The sequence below is a fragment of the Panulirus ornatus genome, chromosome 42, assembly GCF_036320965.1.
Source record: "Panulirus ornatus isolate Po-2019 chromosome 42, ASM3632096v1, whole genome shotgun sequence".
In the NCBI taxonomy this organism is placed as follows: Eukaryota; Metazoa; Arthropoda; class Malacostraca; order Decapoda; family Palinuridae; genus Panulirus; species Panulirus ornatus.
The window spans coordinates 1,726,219-1,744,135 of NC_092265.1; the positions used below are offsets into that span (position 1 = coordinate 1,726,219).

Below are 17,917 nucleotides of genomic sequence, written 5' to 3' on the forward strand. Positions count from 1 at the left end.
CACACTGCACGTATATATGTTGTCTACAGTGATCATATATCGTGCAGAGTGGTCTGTAGTCGGTGGTCTGATTTTTTTTGTCTCAGGTTTTGCCTGTCATTTCGAACAAACTGATCTATAATTCATTAAGGCGTTATATTTTACTGCTTTTGGGATGAATATATCATTTTGGTATAGTCCAGGTAAAGTTTGAATTCCCGTCCTCTGATATTCTGTGTATTTTCCTTTGATCTCTTGCGAGAGCTTTTTCGTCACGACGTAGTAGACCCAACAGTATACGGATGATGGCTATGGACGTCTTATCTTGCGGGGCAAATTTTACAAATGTAGCCTAAATGAGGAAATACCTCTAGATTTTTGCCCATCTCTCCTTCTAGTATTGGTCTTTCCATACCGTAACCTCACATTTTAATTTATCATTTATATTCGAAAGTGCCACGATGATTCAGGGGGATGTGTTTCTGGAAATCAGCTATAAAATTCCAATTCAAAAGGGGTCTATATTTTTGGAGGGGGAAATCTTTCTGCAATGATTGATTTATCTGTAAAGCAGCATTTAGGATTTCTTCGTAACCTCTCCCTTAAACACTGGTAATAGTGTAAAATCTTCTCCTTTCATACAAACTAAATGAATGAGACGAAATTCAATGCTCCGGGAGTCTATAAAACAGCATGAGTCATGTAAAAACATTATCCGTATTATTTCTAGGACGATATAAAGGTCCAGATAAGCACCTATCAGGACGTACTACCCCAAAAGTCCACTTCATCCACTCATCTTATTGCGCAACAGTTACTCGTTATATTCGTCCATCACCGTGGCTGGCTCAGACAACTTCAGACGCCGTGTTCGTGCAGTAGGTGCGGACAAAGGCTCTAAGAACAGCACCGAACGTAACCTTGGGTTGACCAGCGGACGACATTCACGATGAACGACACCCTAACCTGGGACTACAGAATTCGGGCCATCTTCTATTCCCTTTCACCATCGGAGACTTACATTGAGAGCATTACAGATGTGCCTAACTTCGTCTCCTCGGTAAGTGGTTCCTCCAGCTGGTGGGTCACCAGCAGCCTATACTTCTGTCTAACTCTCTCAGTTGTTCTTTGATGATGAGATGAAAACATTTTCTCTGTCATCCTCCAGGTGAATAGACCAACTTCCTTGGTGCAGTGGTTGGCGTCGTTACCTACGGATCAAGTACGGGCCAACCAGGATTCGAATGCTAAATTGCTATACGGGGATGTGTAAACATTCTGGACTTGTTTATGACACAAATGACCTTTGTCTTATGTGTCTTGCAGGCTCTTCCCTTCATAGTGATCGCAGTTCTGGTGGAGGGGGGTTTGCTCAGGCTCTACAGCCCTCGGGCCTGTCACTTACACTATGTCGTCGTCAACCTTTCATCAGGCATCCTTACTGAGATTTTCAAGGAGTGAGTATATGTGGGGCATTGCTGAGGCCCACAACAGAGTACAGGATGTACAGCTGAGGTCTACCAGTGAATACGAGCAGGATGCCTGAGACTTACACGAGTGATGGGAGCCGGTAAGAACAGAGACTCCCAAAAGTAAAATTGAAGCGAAGATGAGACTTTCAAAGAGCATGGAAGGCTATGGCATGAGAGAGAGAGAGAGAGAGAGAGAGAGAGAGAGAGAGAGAGAGAGAGAGAGAGAGAGAGAGAGAGAGAGAGAGAGAGAGAGAGAGAGAGAGAGAGAGAGAGAGAGAGAGAGAGAGAGAGAGAGAGAGAGAGAGAGAGAGAGAGAGAGAGAGAGAGAGAGAGAGAGAGAGAGAGAGAGAGAGAGAATTGGGCATAATTGAGGCTTCCATGGATTATAAGAAAATGTTAGGCTATTCTTCCAAAGGGTAAGAGTGACACCCAAAGGGTGATAGACTGGAACACAACTGAGGCATCCAGGGGCTGAGGAGGATCAAGGTATAAATGACTTCCAAGGCCTTCTGTTCCCCCTGCACATCCTGCACTCTAACCAGCAGGAGGCTTGACACTTGGCTGTCGGTGCATCCATGTAACTTTATCCACTGACCATACCATAAACATTAATGTTCAAAACAGCTAATTAGACAGATTCTAAACAATCAATTTAATTTCCCGTTCATTAAATTTGATATTACTTATCAATATTCTTCCAACGGTTGTCAGCAAAACAAATCTTGCATCGTCAGACAAGCGGGCACTCAAAACCCTAAAACCCTAAACTGATACGGGGTCAAGTGCACCTGGCTGCCTCAAATTTAATGGTCAACTAAACGTAAGTGAACAGAGCTGCAATCAAACCGCAACAGACCAATGGGTCCCAATGAGGGTGTTCGTGATTGAAGAACCTGTGTGTATTTCTACTGTTACTACAGTAATCCACAAGTTTCTGTTTCCTTCTTCTAGAAGGAAGACCTGTAAACTTATCTTATAGTTAAGGTGAAAATGATATCAGTTGTGGATTTGAAACGATGTATCGTGTTTCTATGGTACTGCTTTCAGCTACACTAACTGGTAATTCATCACATATACTCACAATTCTGCTGGAGAAAAAGGACTTCGCCTCATTCTGTGTAAAACATTTGCAAACGATCTTATATACATCAGAATGAGTAAACTCACACGAATCTCTCATTAAAGAGCTCGTAAGATTGAGGTTATTGAAGCTTTTGATGATCATCAATACTTGTATTAGATCACCATTCATCCTTCTCTTTTCTAAGCTAGATTTGATTAGTTCAGGACGTTATTGTAGGATGTTTCTTAGGGCGGGAATAATCTTGGTAGCTTGCCTCTGTCTCCCCTCTATTCTGCCTGACTTTCAAGTAGGTTGATCAAAACTGAATACAGTATTCAAGGTGGGAACTTACCAGTGAGATGCAAAGAGTGAGGATAATTCCCAAGACTTGAAGTCATAAGTCCTATCTATGAATCCATGGATTTTGCTCGCCCATTTTCCAGCTTCTGCTTTCTGCTTATTTGGTTTCAGGTCACTAGAGAGTTTACAATCTTATAGCGAATCATGGTTTCCTTTGGTTTACAAACTACAAACGATAAGCTAATTGCACGATGATATTCCTGTAGAGATTGAATACCTTTTTCAAACTATCGGTGTCACATCGGCAAATTTCCATTCATATAGAACATTTCCCGTAGCTAGTGACTTATTGAAAAGAGTACCCAAAGGTTTAACTATCCCATTTTTCGCCTCTTTCAGTGTTCCGGGATAAAACCTGTCTGGGATTCCGTTACATTTACACTCACTCCTCCCAGCGATGATAGTATATTTTCATCTGTTATTTTAGCATGCTGCACTTAGGTGCATCTGATAACATGGGGTCAAGCACTAGAGAGAAGCTTCCTTCTATTCGTCTAATATTGACAACCGTCTTACCACAGGTTCTGCTACCAAGGAATAGAAGTGACGGGCTACATTTGGGTGTTCCATAATTGCCGCATCGGAACCCTGGCCTGGGACTCCTTCTACACCTACCTGCTGGCTATCACGGGCGTCGATTTCTGCTACTACTGGTGGCACAGAGCCTCCCATGGTAAGGCCTCCTCACGTTGGCCACAATGTCAGGTAAAGTAACATCAGAGGCGGCTGAACAGAAGAACAAGGACTGAATCATATTTTTTTTTGTGATAAAATTCTTTAACTGCTTATCTAAGATCACTTATCTTACATATCCACCATCCAAGTTATAGTTATTCGGTGAACTGGAGCCAAGAGTGATAGGTGGGTATCGAGATGGTTATAGGTCTTTAGCTTTGATTTCGGGGACCAGTGGATGTCTCTTATGACCTTTGGTCGACAGGTGTGCATAGTACGCGAAGAAAAACACTGGGATCACACGCCATGCATATAGATGTGGAATACCCAACAATCTTATATGTTACCGGAGTATTATCATATTTCATGAGATGAACATTGAGCTTCAGGTAATACAACATGAAACTCAGTCAAGTTATGAAGAAACTTTATATTGAAGTATTTGTACCGAGAGCGAGACTGGCGTATGATAACGACTGCTGTCTTTGACAGAGGTGGCCTTCATGTGGGCGGCCCACTACATCCACCACAGCTCTGAGCAATTCGACTTGTCGGTGGCAGGCCGGAACTCCATCTTCGTAACGCCCTTCAAGTGAGCATATCTTGGATCTGCCCCAGCTTGGTCCACAGCATTTTAATTGTGCCCTTGTTTGGTCTGTTTCAGTGTGGGTAACCCCAAGCTTGGTTAGATGTACAAGTTAACTGTGCCCCAGCTTGTTCCATTACAGCCTGAATGTGTCTTAGTTTGGTTCGCTACAGTTTGAGTGTGTCCTGTCCTGGTCCATTATAGCTTCCTTTGTGCCCTGGCTTGTTCATTACATCCTGGGTGTGTCTTGGCGTGGTCTATGACAGCCTAGAAGTGTACTGGTTTGGTCCATGATGGCCAGAGTGTGTCCTGGCTTGGTCCACTACGGTCCAGGTGTGTCCTGGCTTGGTCCATTATGGCCTGGGTTTACCATGGTTTGGTCCACTACAGCCTGTGTTTTAAAGTTTAGTCCACTAAAGCCTAGGTCTATCTCAATTTGATCCACTGCAGCCTCGCTGTGTCCTGGTTTGGTCCAATACAGCCTATGTGCGTCCTGGTATGGTCCAGTACAGCCTATGTGCGTCCTGGTATGGTCCAGTACAGCCTGAATGTGTCCTGGTTTGGTTCAGCCAGTTGGTCAAGCTGATACGCAGGTACTACAGACTCACTTATTTCCAATTCTAAGGGTCACAGTGTGTGATTTCGAACTCTTTTTTCCTTTTTCAACGGAATGCGAATAGCAACAGACCACTGTATCCTACCCAGGCTGTTTGTGATTGTGGAAGCGAACAGAAACTCGTGGGTTAATGTGGTAGGAGTAGAAAGACATACAGAGTTTTCAAAGAGGAAGACATGTAAACTTATCGTATGGGTAAGGAGGTGCAAATAACGTCAGTCGTGAATTTGAAGCGGAATATTTATCAAGTCTGTTAAACGTTCTTCAAATTAAACGTAATACTTTCGATTACTCTGATTGGTAAATCATTCCATATCTTTAAAGTCCTGTTGACGAAAAAGTACTTTGCCTCATTCAAGGTAAAACATTTGCCCATGAGTTTATATCCTCGACGGCGAGTGAAATCGGACGAGTTTGTAAGTAGGTCGTCAGATGAGATTATAGAAGCACCTCGGTAAAGAGTGCGACACTACGAAGCAGTAAAATCAATTAAAGCGCAGTGAAAGTGTGACGTAGTCGAAATGGGATGCAGAGTCACATGGAATGTCACTGTTTACAGTAAGTCGTATCATTAAGGTATAACCAGCAAACTACCAGGGAAACAAGCAACCGTGGGTGTTAAAGGGTCAATTAAGTAGTTTCTCGGCCTCGAGAGAGTAAAACGGCGTGGATGTATGAGCGAAGCAACGCTGGTGTAGAGGGCTGGTGCAGAAATTCATTGGGGACGGGCTTAGCTGAAGGGCCAAATACAATATGATATCCTAAGGAGCAGAGATAGTCGGAGACAGATTAAGGCAATATCTCCTGGTACTAAAATCATCCATGCTCTGGGCAATCATGCTTTGCTCAGGTTCATCATGTTTCCTCTTCGCTTTGAGCACGTGAAGCGTACCTGGCCTCACGACTGACGTAGACGAGTTCATGTGGTTACAACACTAGTCTGATTGTCTTGTGAGATAGTTTATATGCTAGACAACTTTGCTTCAGTCATACAGCATAAAATGAGGACAGGTTAATCTCCCGAGAGCAGATTTGCGAGATTGGTGGTCTCTCTTAAGCAGAGGCTTAATAAGACACAGTTTGCTACAGTCTTTCGGTAACCCAGTTCTAACCTGAGGACGTCAGTCGTGTAGGACCCTGTGTTCTCACCAGGACGGTGAGAAGACAGGCTCTACACTTCCAAGACAACCTGGAAGTTTATCTGGAACCCAAGATGGTCGACACTGTGCTGGAGGTTTTTACTGGCACAGTAATTCGTAACGTAACGTCTGGCTATGTCACTCCTTTGAGAAACCACTAGTATCTGTGCCTGTCTGTTGTAGTTCCATCCCACAAGAACTGTTTGTAGGTGTCTGTTGTAGTTCCAACTAATGCCTGTGGGTGTCTGCTTGTTGTTTCATCCCAGAACCACTGTCTGTAGCTGTCTGTGGTACTTCCATTCCACTTCTGTTGTAAATGAGGGTCTGTCACATTTCCATCCCACTACTACTATCTGTGAGTGTCGGTTTATTCAGCCACAGGGAGGATAATACATTGTTTTAATCTCAGTTTATCCCATTACGTGTTTTCTTCCTGGACTGAATGGTCCCGTGTCAGACTGGGTCGGTGTAACAGCGTCGTGCAGGCTGTCCCCGCTGCCAAGATCAGGTCAAAAACTTGAGCAGGCCTCAGTAAGATGGCGGCTATATACCGTAAATATGTCGGATCTCTCACCAGATTAAGGTGCAGGTTAACCATATTGCGGGGCAGGGATGAGCAACAGGAACGTAAGATGATAAGAAGTTCCCACAAGGGACACGTCCTGACAGTTTGTAGACATGTCTGCAGATGTTTCAGTGGACAATATGTATAACTAATAAGGCTGTAGCCAGTCCCCTCCTGGCAGGAACATTGGAACCAAGTAACACTTCAATTACTCTACAAAGGTTGCCAATGTTGAATGATATTATGGATATATTTATCAATCTATTTAAAAAAAATTTGATCATAATTTCTAGCCAGTATGATCAGCGTTACCAACCATTCCACAGGTGGCTGTACTTCCTGCCGTTGGCGGTCTTGGGTCTGCCACCATCTGTCTTTCTAGTCCATAACCTGCTGGGGTACGTGTGGGCTACGTGGTCACACAGCAATAATGTGCCCAAATTGGGGAAGGTGATCCCTGTGCTTGGTGACATCTACGAGTTCATATTTGTAACGCCAAGCCATCACCGCGTCCACCACGGTCAGCAGCACTTTCCTCAGTTGTTCCTAGCTTAAGTATTCTTTTCTCAAGCATGAAACATAACTGCTGTCAACCTCCTTCAAATATCTCTTTTCTCCTACCGTAACGTTGCCTCTCTCTGTTCTACTGATATAAAGTTTCAGTCACTGTTCTTGTAAGCTGTGTATGTTCGTGCCCGCCTCCTTCGCATTGAATCCGCGGCACGCGTCTGGCTGCTGCTTCCCATAGATTTTGTGCAGAGACCAGCGACGCTAGAGAAAAACCATGATGATACCTTCCCTTGTTCAGCAATTATGTAGAGTATTCTCCAGTACTCTGTCTCTCCCTCGTCCTACACAAAATCCTTCATCAAGTGTCAGGTCTACATAAACACTTGAGAAACCGAAATCAAGTCCTCCTGCATTTTGTCTTTCCATCAGGAACAAACAAATACGCTCTTGACAAGAACTATGGCCAGTTTTTGATCATCTTTGACCGTATGTTTGGCACCTATGCTGAGGAGAGTGAGGAAGAGCCGGTGAACTATGGCACCATTAGTCAGCACAAGACTTTCCACATCATCGGCGTCCAGGTAAGTGATCAGCCACCACACTTCTGTCTACCTGTACATAGTCATTGCTCTGGTGTCTAACATTTCTATTTCACTGTTGTTTCTCGAGAGGTATTTGTAAAACCAGAGCAAACTGGTGACTAACCTTATGTTTCGTTTATATACATTCAGAGGTTGTATGCAGATCTAGAAAATTCACCATAATCAAACAACCCGTTTCCTCTGTGTTCCTAAAGTTCCTAAGGTTAGGTTGAAACAAATTTACTTTATCGTCAAGCTCGTAAATAGACTATTTAGAACCTTAATCAGTAGTGTGTACTCTCAGTCAAGGAAATCTTTAAAAACTTTTATAAACTTTTAAACCTCTTTGATGTCTTCATTTCATTCCACAGCCATAAGTTAAGGAAGTGGAATAATACACCTTAACCGCCTCACCTTAACTCCAACAGCTTGGCAACAGTCATTAGATCTATCATCATAATCTTATTACCATTCATTACTCATTATTATTAGCAGTAGTATCATCATTATCATTATTATCAATGCTAGAGCTAGTTTGAACTTAGCTTGGTATAATGGGGGGTCAGATAAAACCGGTCATTGCGATCACATTCCCCTTTATGCTTAACTGTATCTTCACTAAGCCGTCATCTTCACTACGCCCTCATTTTTCACATCGTTATCTTCATCGAACCTTCATCCTCACTACTTAAGTTCACAAGTAATCGTGACAGCACTTTATCCTCACCACACCGTCTTCTACACATCCCTTATCATCATTACATCCTATCTTATCTTTACTGAGGTTCAAGGCAAGCATCACCTTCAGGATAATATCTTTACTGAGCTGGGTCCACTTTATCAGTACACCTACACCTTCACACTTATCTTCTTCACTGAGCTGGTTTTAAGGAAAGCCTATCTTTATAAAAATTTTATCTTTGATAAGCTAGTGTCAAGGAGGAACTGCTCTCAGAATAACCTTATCTTCATTTGCAACTCGAGCACGACAAGTGTTGTATGTTTACTAAAGAAAGAACATCATGGTTGCAGTTTGTGTCGTGGAGAGAACTGTGGCAGAAGGTCCGCAGTATGGACACAATACCCAACAAGCTACGAGCTTTGTTGTACGGCCCCGCCTGGACGCCGGGCAAGCCTCGCCTTGGTAATCTGGAGGACATTCCTGACGTAAGTCATCTTTACAACTCAAGAATATGCCGAAAAAAATCACTCAAGATCAATTTCGTTGTTAACTATTTATAATACTTCAGTATTGTGCATGAAAACAAACTGGTCGGTAGTTCAAAATTCTTTGGCAATTAGGTAAATATTTCACGATAGTGAGTTTCACGTATTACAGTTATGCCAATAACCGTAAATAATAGATTATATTTATGATGATTATCTCTGGGGATAGGGGAGAAAGAATACTTCCCACGTATTCCCTGCGTGTCGTAGAAGGCGACTAAAAGGGGAGGGAGCGGGGGGGCTAGAAATCCTCCCCTCCCGTCTTCTGCTTTTCCAAAAAAAAAAAGAAAGGTACAGAGAGCGGGGCCAAGTGAGGATATTCCCTCTAAGGCTCAGTCCTCTGTTCTTAACGCTACATCGGAGATGCGGGAAATGGCGAATATGTATGAAATTTATGATGATATCTACGTTGTGCATGATACGTCCCTCTAGCTTGAGCAAACAATACCTGAGGTCATTACCTCTGTTAACTTTAACCACTGCCCACTGGTATGTTATACCCACTGACTTGCTAAATAGTTAATCCACAATCTGTACCATGTACCGCAAACACACACACTCACACACACACACACACACACACACACACACACACAAACATTGGAATTAGTGTTCCCCGTCAATGGTATATAAGACAAATGGGTAGCACGTAGGTAGGTGCTGACCACCCACTACAGATGCGGACTTGCTTATATTTCTAAATTATTCTAAAACTTTCTGCGAGCTACACTTCTCAGTTAGCTTTGTTGGCTGTCGAGGATTGGACGGTTGGCTTGGCCTCTAACATGAATACAAATACGTTCAAAATACCAAGAATGACCAAGTTTTATCTTTTTACATCAAGTCCATATTTCCGTCCTGGAATCATATCCTATGGTGTATATTACTTTAGGAAACCTTTGTAAGAACAACATTAAAGTCCTATGTGATCCTAAGTGTGGTTGTCTGTGTCAGGTACGGGACAGGAAGAAAACCACGCTGGATATACCTGCCTGGATCTCTCTCTACATGGTCGTCCACTGCGTTCTCATGGTCCCTGCATACTTGGAGCTCTCACAAATACTCAAGGTACCAATTACCATCGGCTGTCAGGGTCAAGAACCTGACATACCACCTGGTATCTCTAGAATACTTCTTAGGTTCTTTTCTCCCAATATCTAAATGTGTTTTGAACTTAGATTCCAGTATGTCTTTTACAGAAAGATATACCAGCTGCTATCTCACTTAAGGACAAATACATCTTTACGGAAGCAAATTTATAAATCATTGTAATGGATGGTTGGCTTACAAGGAATTGGTCGTCGGAAAATTATACTGCTATAGAATTGAGACCTATCTCTATTGCGACTTTAAAAAGATAATCTTAAATTAGCATTCAACCATACCTGTATGTCTTTAGATAACGACACTAAGAGGAAGAGCCTATTGTAGACGGTGTAATGTTTTCCAGGTGACGAGAGGCTGGATCTCCGGGCTGAAGTTCATGTACATATTGGCGACATACACTTCGCTGGGCGGTCTGTACGATGGCCACCTGTACACGGTCTGGCTCGAACCAGCTCGTCTGCTTATGTCCCTGGGCCTCTACCAGATCTACCCGATGCTGGAAGGTACCACAACCATCACCTTTACGTTCATGATCAACGTTCTTAGCCTCATCCTGAGTCCCCTTTTAGCGTCGTTCACTCGGGCTAAGGCAAAAGAGGCCGACCTGCCAGAGGCCCGGAACGGTGCTGTAGGGAGAGAGAAGCTCCATTAATTGTTTATGACCACCTTTGTGTGATGTACGTGGAGTCAAACATGATAGTCTTTTATGTTAACATTTCACTGACGACTGGACCTGTGCCGTTGAGAATTCTTTTAAGCGAGTGAATGTTGCTGGAATCTTGGAAGGTATATTTCCCATAAGAAATTATGGGATCACATCCTCAGCCTTGTCCTGAGACTTATGTATCTGTGATTAAACTGTTTTTCATTAATTGTCGTATCATGACTTGAAAATCTTAACGACGGTTAGCTTAGTGATAAAGACAAGTAGGTAATACTATGGAATGCTGTTTGTTTTCAGTCCTTTTTAGCGCTGTTTGACCAAGATAGGCAAATGTCATTACCTGGCAAATTGAACTTACGTTCGGTGATGGCCAGTACAAGAACATGGTTGAAGGTACGGTTTTATTCGATGCCAGAATGAGCAGCTGGGTATTAGAACAATAAACCTGGTCTTGCCTGTGGTTTAAAAGGAGACTGTACAGTAAAGGAGTTCAAATAAAGACTGTAGGGAGATTTACGTCTAATTTTTCGTATTGTAAATGATAAATTAAAGTGGAGCTTACAGTGGATGTGGAAGTCTTCATTATTCAATTATCTCGCTAAAGTTGAGGATATGCATGATATTGTAGAAGGCTTTATGTGTTTGATCCACCCTAAACAGATGGGAAAAAGGGAAGAAACTAACATTTTGGTAAATCATACGTGACTGAGCTCGCTAAACTGAACTATCATGTTGGATACTCTGGCTAATGTGTTTAGCTAAGTCCGTACATATATGGCAATAAAGGCCCATTGGTTGATGAAATATCAAATTCTAACCCCTCGATCGAGAGAATTATCAATGAATCTTCCCTTACAAGATAGACAAAGAATTGTAACACGAACATTAATAGAGGTCCATATAAACCGGGTAGCTCTGTCGTGTATTGACCACATACTACATTTCATGATAGGCACGTTGCTAGACCTAATATATATATATATATATATATATATATATATATATATATATATATATATATATATATATATATATATATATATATATATATATATATATATATATATATATATATATATATATCCTATGACTCACTTCCACTTTCGTGGTTTCATTCACTGCTAAGTCCACTCTCAAATATATAAAGCACTTCACTTCCAATCTTTCTCCATTCAAACTCACATTCCAACTAACTTGTCCCTTAAACCTGCTGAGCATAATAACCTTGCTCTTATACACATTTACTCTCAGCTTTCTCCTTTCACACACTTCAAACTCGGTCACCAACCTCCGCAGTTTCTCACTCGAATCAGCCACCAGAGATGTATCATCGATGAACAACTGATTCACTCCCCAGGCCCTCTCATCCCCCAACAAACTGCATACTCGCCCCTCTCTCCAAAACCCTTGCATTTACCTCCTTAACCACCCCATCCATAAACAAATTAAACAGCCATGGGGACATCATACACTTCTGCTGTAGACCTACCTTCACTCGGAACCAGTCACTCTCCTGTCTTCCTACTCTTGCTAAAAACTTTCCATTGCTTCTAACAGCTTACCTCCCACACCATATACTCTTAAGAACTTCAACAAAGCATCTCTGTGCCTTCTCCAGATCCATAAGTGCTACACACAAATCCATCTAATTTTCTAAGCATTTTTCACACATTTTTCAAAGCAAACACCTGATCACATCTTCTACCACTTCTGAAAACCACACTACTCCTCGCCAATCTGATGCTCTGTACATGCCTTCACCCTCTCAATCAACAGACTCCCATACAATTTTCCAGGAATACTCAACATACATATGCCTCTGTAGTTTGAACACTCACCCTTTATCCCCTTTGCCTTTGTACAATGGCACTATACATGTACTGCGCCAATCCTCAGGCACTTCATGATGATCCATAGAAACACTGAATATCCTTACCAACTAATCAACAACACAGTCACCCACTTTTTTAATAAATTCTTCTGCAATACCATCCAAACCCGCCGCCTTGCCGGATTTCATATTCCGCAAGGCTTTGATCACCTTTTCTGTCTTTACCAAACCACTCACCTTACTCACTTCGACCCCCCCCCCCTTCCCCCGACCAAAACACCCAACATCTGCCACTCAATCATCAGATACATTCAACAAACCTTCAAAATACTCACTCAATCTCCTTCTCACTTTATCACTACCTGTTATCACTTGTTCCCTTGCCCCCTTCACCGATGTTCCCATTTGTTCTCTTGTCATACGCACGTTATTTACCTCCTTCCAATACATCTTCATATTCTCCCTACAGTTTAATGACACTCTTTCACCCCAATGCTCATATGTCCTCTTTTTCAACCCTTGCACCTTCCTCTTCACCTCCTGCCGCTTTCTCCTATACATCTCCCATTCCTTTGCACTCCTTCCCTGCAAGTATCATCCAAACGCCTGTCTTTTCTCTTTCACTGACGACTTTAATTCTTCATCCCACCACACACTACCGTTTCTAATCTGCCCGCTTCCCACCTTTCTCATGCCACATGCATCTCTTGCACATGCCATCGCTGCTTCCCTAAATACATCCAATTCCTCAACCACTCCCCTCTGGTCATTTGCTCTCACCTTTCGCCATTCTACACTCAATCTCTCCTGGTACTCTCTCACACGTCTCCGTTCCAAGCTCACTCATTCTAACCACTCTCTTCTCCCCGCCATTTTCTCTTCTTTTTTGAAAACCTCTATAAATCTTCACCTTCGCCTCCACAAGATATTGATCAAACGTCCTACTAGCTGCCCCTTCAGCACATTAACATTCAAAAGTCTCTCTTTTACACGCCCATCAATTAACATGTAATCTAATGATGCCCTTTGACCATCTCCTACTCACATACGTATACTTGCGGATATCTCTCTTTTTAAGCCAGGTATTCCCAATCACCAGTCTTCTTCAGCACACAAATCCACAAGCTCTTCACCATTTCCACTCACAACACTGAATACCCCATGTACACAATTATACCCTCAACTGCCACATTACTCACCTTCGCATTTAAATCATCCTTCACTAATACCCGGTCTCGTGCACCAAAACTGCTGACACAGACACAGCTGCATCCTAAACACTTGCCTCTCAAGATCTTTCTTCTCATGACCAGGTGCATGAGCACCAATAATCACCTATCTTTCTCCATCCAATGTCAGTTTCACCCACATCAACCTAGAATTTACTTCCTTACGCTCTATCACACAGTCCCACAACTCCTGCTTCAAGAGTAGTGCTACATCTTCCTTAGGTCTTGTCCTCTCACCAACCCCTGACTTTATTGCCAAGACGTTCCCAAACCATTCTTCCCCTTTACCCTTGAGCTTCGTTTCATTCAAAAGCCAGAACTCCCAAGGTTTCTTTCCTCAAACATACTACCTATCTCTCCTTTCTTCTCATCTTGGTTACATCCACACACATTATGACACCCCAATCTGAGCCTTCAAGGAGGATGAGCACTCCCCGCTTGACTACTGCTGTTTCCTATTTCAGAAATTGAAATACAAGAAGGGGAGGGTTTCCAGACAACCCTCCCCCCCCCCCTACCGCCGCCGCCGCTGTTTAAACTTCTGATTATTTAAGTAAGTTTCGCTTAAGGAGTTCTGAAAAAGAGCAGGTGGTGGAAGCTGATCATGGACGTGTTTCACCTTGGAAAAAAATTGCACAACCTCGCGCCCACAACTTAAAAGATGCGCAAAGGAAAAATAGGATATGGATGAAAACAAAGACACCCGCGGTACTGGATAGCACTGGCTATTAGTAGTAAGTGCGACGCTTGCTAAAATATAGAATATCTGAAGCTACTAGAATTATATGCTACACAGAAACGCACGCGACGGTGAGGCACTGTGTGATTATTTTCGTCTGGTACGCTCTTCGGGCCTCACTATCACTACTGCCAGTAAATTTTAGTTCTGAACATTTATACTGCCGTATATCAGTATCTTTGACAGCTTCAGCCATATACGTTATCAAACAGATTCACTAAACAATTGGCATTTGCAAAAAAAATGCGCATTTTACTGGTAATGTTATTCTAAGTACAGTTTTAGTACAAGACTTCGGGATGGTAGATTCTGGCAATAATAAATCTGGGGGGAAAACAAACATACCTAAGAGTACAAGATGGGTACAGATCTCCGGTCTTGTCTCAGCAATTTGGTCCTTTCTTCCAAGTGTACTTAAGCTTACATTTCTTTGTACAGGCGATAGGGTTGAGTTTAACGACGCCCTTTCACAAAAAATAAAAAAATAGAAATAGATCGTTTTAAGACACCTTGGCACAGAAATATAAAGCATTGTTACCCTTGGCCCACGATAGGATTTCTAACAAAATCTTTGAACGTTAAACATTAGCTAACAAAGCAATTTGCCGGGTTTTATGTACACTGTGAAAAATCATTCAGGAATGACATTATTGTTTGTGATACTCTTTGACAACGACGTTACCAACTTTGTTACTGTCTTTAAACGAGGAAACCATGGAAAGGTCTGTGGATAGGAGGCTGTGATTTCGATGCATTACACATAACAGACAGAGGATGGACGCAAATGTGTGAATAGTATTTTGTGAAGTATCTTTGATGAGATAAGAACTGATCATTGTGAAATGGGAGGTGTCCAAGACAGAACCAACGATACAGTGACATCAGGAATGTTCATTGCATTAAGTGGTGGTATTATAAGATATAAGATATAACGCTCAGGGACACCACTGTTGATGGGAAAAGAGGGAGAGTTGGATCCACCCATAACCGGAGAAACAGATCGGCCAGAGACGGAACCAGGAGAGGGAGAGGAGCCAAAATAGGAAAGCTTGTATCTGAGATCCCGATGCCGCACCCTGTCAAAAGCTTTTGATGTAATAAAGACATCTACATAGGATTCTCCAAAACCTTTCAGAAATGATGACATCATCAGTGACTCTTGCCTTACAGAAGCCATGCTGATAATCATCGAGATCAGATGCGATATTCAAGATGTTTGAGGATATGGGAATGTGATGAGGGATTCAAAGGCTCCTGAAGCAGCAGGCGTTAAAACTACAGGACGATGGCTGAAGGTGGTTATAACGTTTTCCTTCACTGACATGGGATGTATCAATGCATGTTTCCATGAGGAAGGAAAATTGGTTTCTAAACGGAAAGGGAACAGTCGAGAAAGCATAAAGGCAATTTCGGAAGGACACTTTTTCAGTGCACGGGGATGGATGTGATTTAGTCCACAAGCAAGGGGAGGGAGATGTGCTTTCCGGACGGTACGTAGATTGATTACAGAGAGTGGCATAGGAGTGGTGAGGGGAGCATCAGGAAGTGAAAGTTAGAGTCATCCAAGGTAGAGTCTGAGAAGAAACGACAACCAGAGAGTTGCTTTATCAACAGTAGAGACAGTCATAGTACCGTCAAAAGGGAAAACCGAAGTAAAGGTTGAGCTGCAGAAGCTGTAAGAGATGCCAGGATCAAATGATGAAGAGGAGAGATTCTTGCACTCCCTTTGACCAACGAAACGCTTCGCCTGACGAGCAGTATGCTAGCTATGGTTACAGGCAGAGACTGAGGCTGAATGGGAGTTGGTGGACAGAGTGTTTCCAAACCCGATATGCCAAGTCCCTTGCCTGAGTATCCGGAACACAGGTATGGTTGAACAATGGTTTGGAAAAGAAAATCTTAAAGGAAAATGGGATATATACCTTCACTCCTGCACTAATAACCTCTGCTATACGTTCAGCAGTGACAGAAGCATCCTACCTTGTAAGAGAAGAGAGAGAGAGAGAGAGAGAGAGAGAGAGAGAGAGAGAGAGAGAGAGAGAGAGAGAGAGAGAGAGAGAGAGAGAGAGAGAGATTAAAGATGGTTTAGATACAAATACACTCCCTGACATGGTAGGGAGGCGAACCATATCAATAAACACCGGATTCAAAGCTCCTCAGAGGAACACACACACACACACACAGCCTGTTTGTGAGTTTGCTTGTGTCTATCGGGGTCGTCGTCAGACTCTACCTCGGGATCGTCGTCAGACTCTACCTCGGGATCGTCGTCAGACTCTACCTCGGGATCGTCGTCAGACTCTACCTCGGGATCGTCGTCAGACTCTACCTCGGGATCGTCGTCAGACTCTACCTCGGGATCGTCGTCAGACTCTACCTCGGGATCGTCAGTGTCTACCTGAGGGTCGACCACCTCAATCTCGGGGTCGTCGTCAGACTCTACCTCGGGATCGTCGTCAGACTCTACCTCGGGATCGTCGTCAGACTCTACCTCGGGATCGTCGTCAGACTCTACCTCGGGATCGTCAGTGTCTACCTGAGGGTCGACCACCTCAATCTCGGGGTCGTCGTCAGACTCTACCTCGGGATCGTCGTCAGACTCTACCTCGGGATCGTCGTCAGACTCTACCTCGGGATCGTCGTCAGACTCTACCTCGGGATCGTCGTCAGACTCTACCTCGGGATCGTCGTCAGACTCTACCTCGGGATCGTCGTCAGACTCTACCTCGGGATCGTCGTCAGACTCTACCTCGGGATCGTCGTCAGACTCTACCTCGGGATCGTCGTCAGACTCTACCTCGGGATCGTCGTCAGACTCTACCTCGGGATCGTCAGTGTCTACCTGAGGGTCGACCACCTCAATCTCGGGGTCGTCGTCAGACTCTACCTCGGGATCGTCGTCAGACTCTACCTCGGGATCGTCAGTGTCTACCTGAGGGTCGACCACCTCAATCTCGGGGTCGTCGTCAGACTCTACCTCGGGATCGTCGTCAGACTCTACCTCGGGATCGTCGTCAGACTCTACCTCGGGATCGTCGTCAGACTCTACCTCGGGATCGTCGTCAGACTCTACCTCGGGATCGTCGTCAGACTCTACCTCGGGATCGTCGTCAGACTCTACCTCGGGATCGTCGTCAGACTCTACCTCGGGATCGTCGTCAGACTCTACCTCGGGATCGTCGTCAGACTCTACCTCGGGATCGTCGTCAGACTCTACCTCGGGATCGTCGTCAGACTCTACCTCGGGATCGTCGTCAGACTCTACCTCGGGATCGTCGTCAGACTCTACCTCGGGATCGTCAGTGTCTACCTGAGGGTCGACCACCTCAATCTCGGGGTCGTCGTCAGACTCTACCTCGGGATCGTCGTCAGACTCTACCTCGGGATCGTCGTCAGACTCTACCTCGGGATCGTCAGTGTCTACCTGAGGGTCGACCACCTCAATCTCGGGGTCGTCGTCAGACTCTACCTCGGGATCGTCGTCAGACTCTACCTCGGGATCGTCGTCAGACTCTACCTCGGGATCGTCGTCAGACTCTACCTCGGGATCGTCGTCAGACTCTACCTCGGGATC

The 17,917-nt window shown here is 43.8% G+C and overlaps 1 protein-coding gene across 1 annotated transcript; it reads left to right on the forward strand.

Moving 5' to 3' along the window:
• The first annotated feature begins 818 nt into the window (after nt 1-818).
• On the forward strand, nt 819-10,825 carry LOC139761811 (alkylglycerol monooxygenase-like). Its single transcript, XM_071686299.1, has 9 exons — nt 819-1,039; nt 1,306-1,436; nt 3,396-3,547; nt 4,042-4,141; nt 6,782-6,975; nt 7,395-7,546; nt 8,579-8,713; nt 9,728-9,841; nt 10,224-10,825. The coding sequence occupies exons 1-9, from the start codon at nt 929-931 to the stop codon at nt 10,530-10,532; spliced, it is 1,398 nt and encodes a 465-aa protein (XP_071542400.1). The 5' UTR covers nt 819-928; the 3' UTR covers nt 10,533-10,825.
• The last annotated feature ends 7,092 nt before the right edge of the window (nt 10,826-17,917 follow it).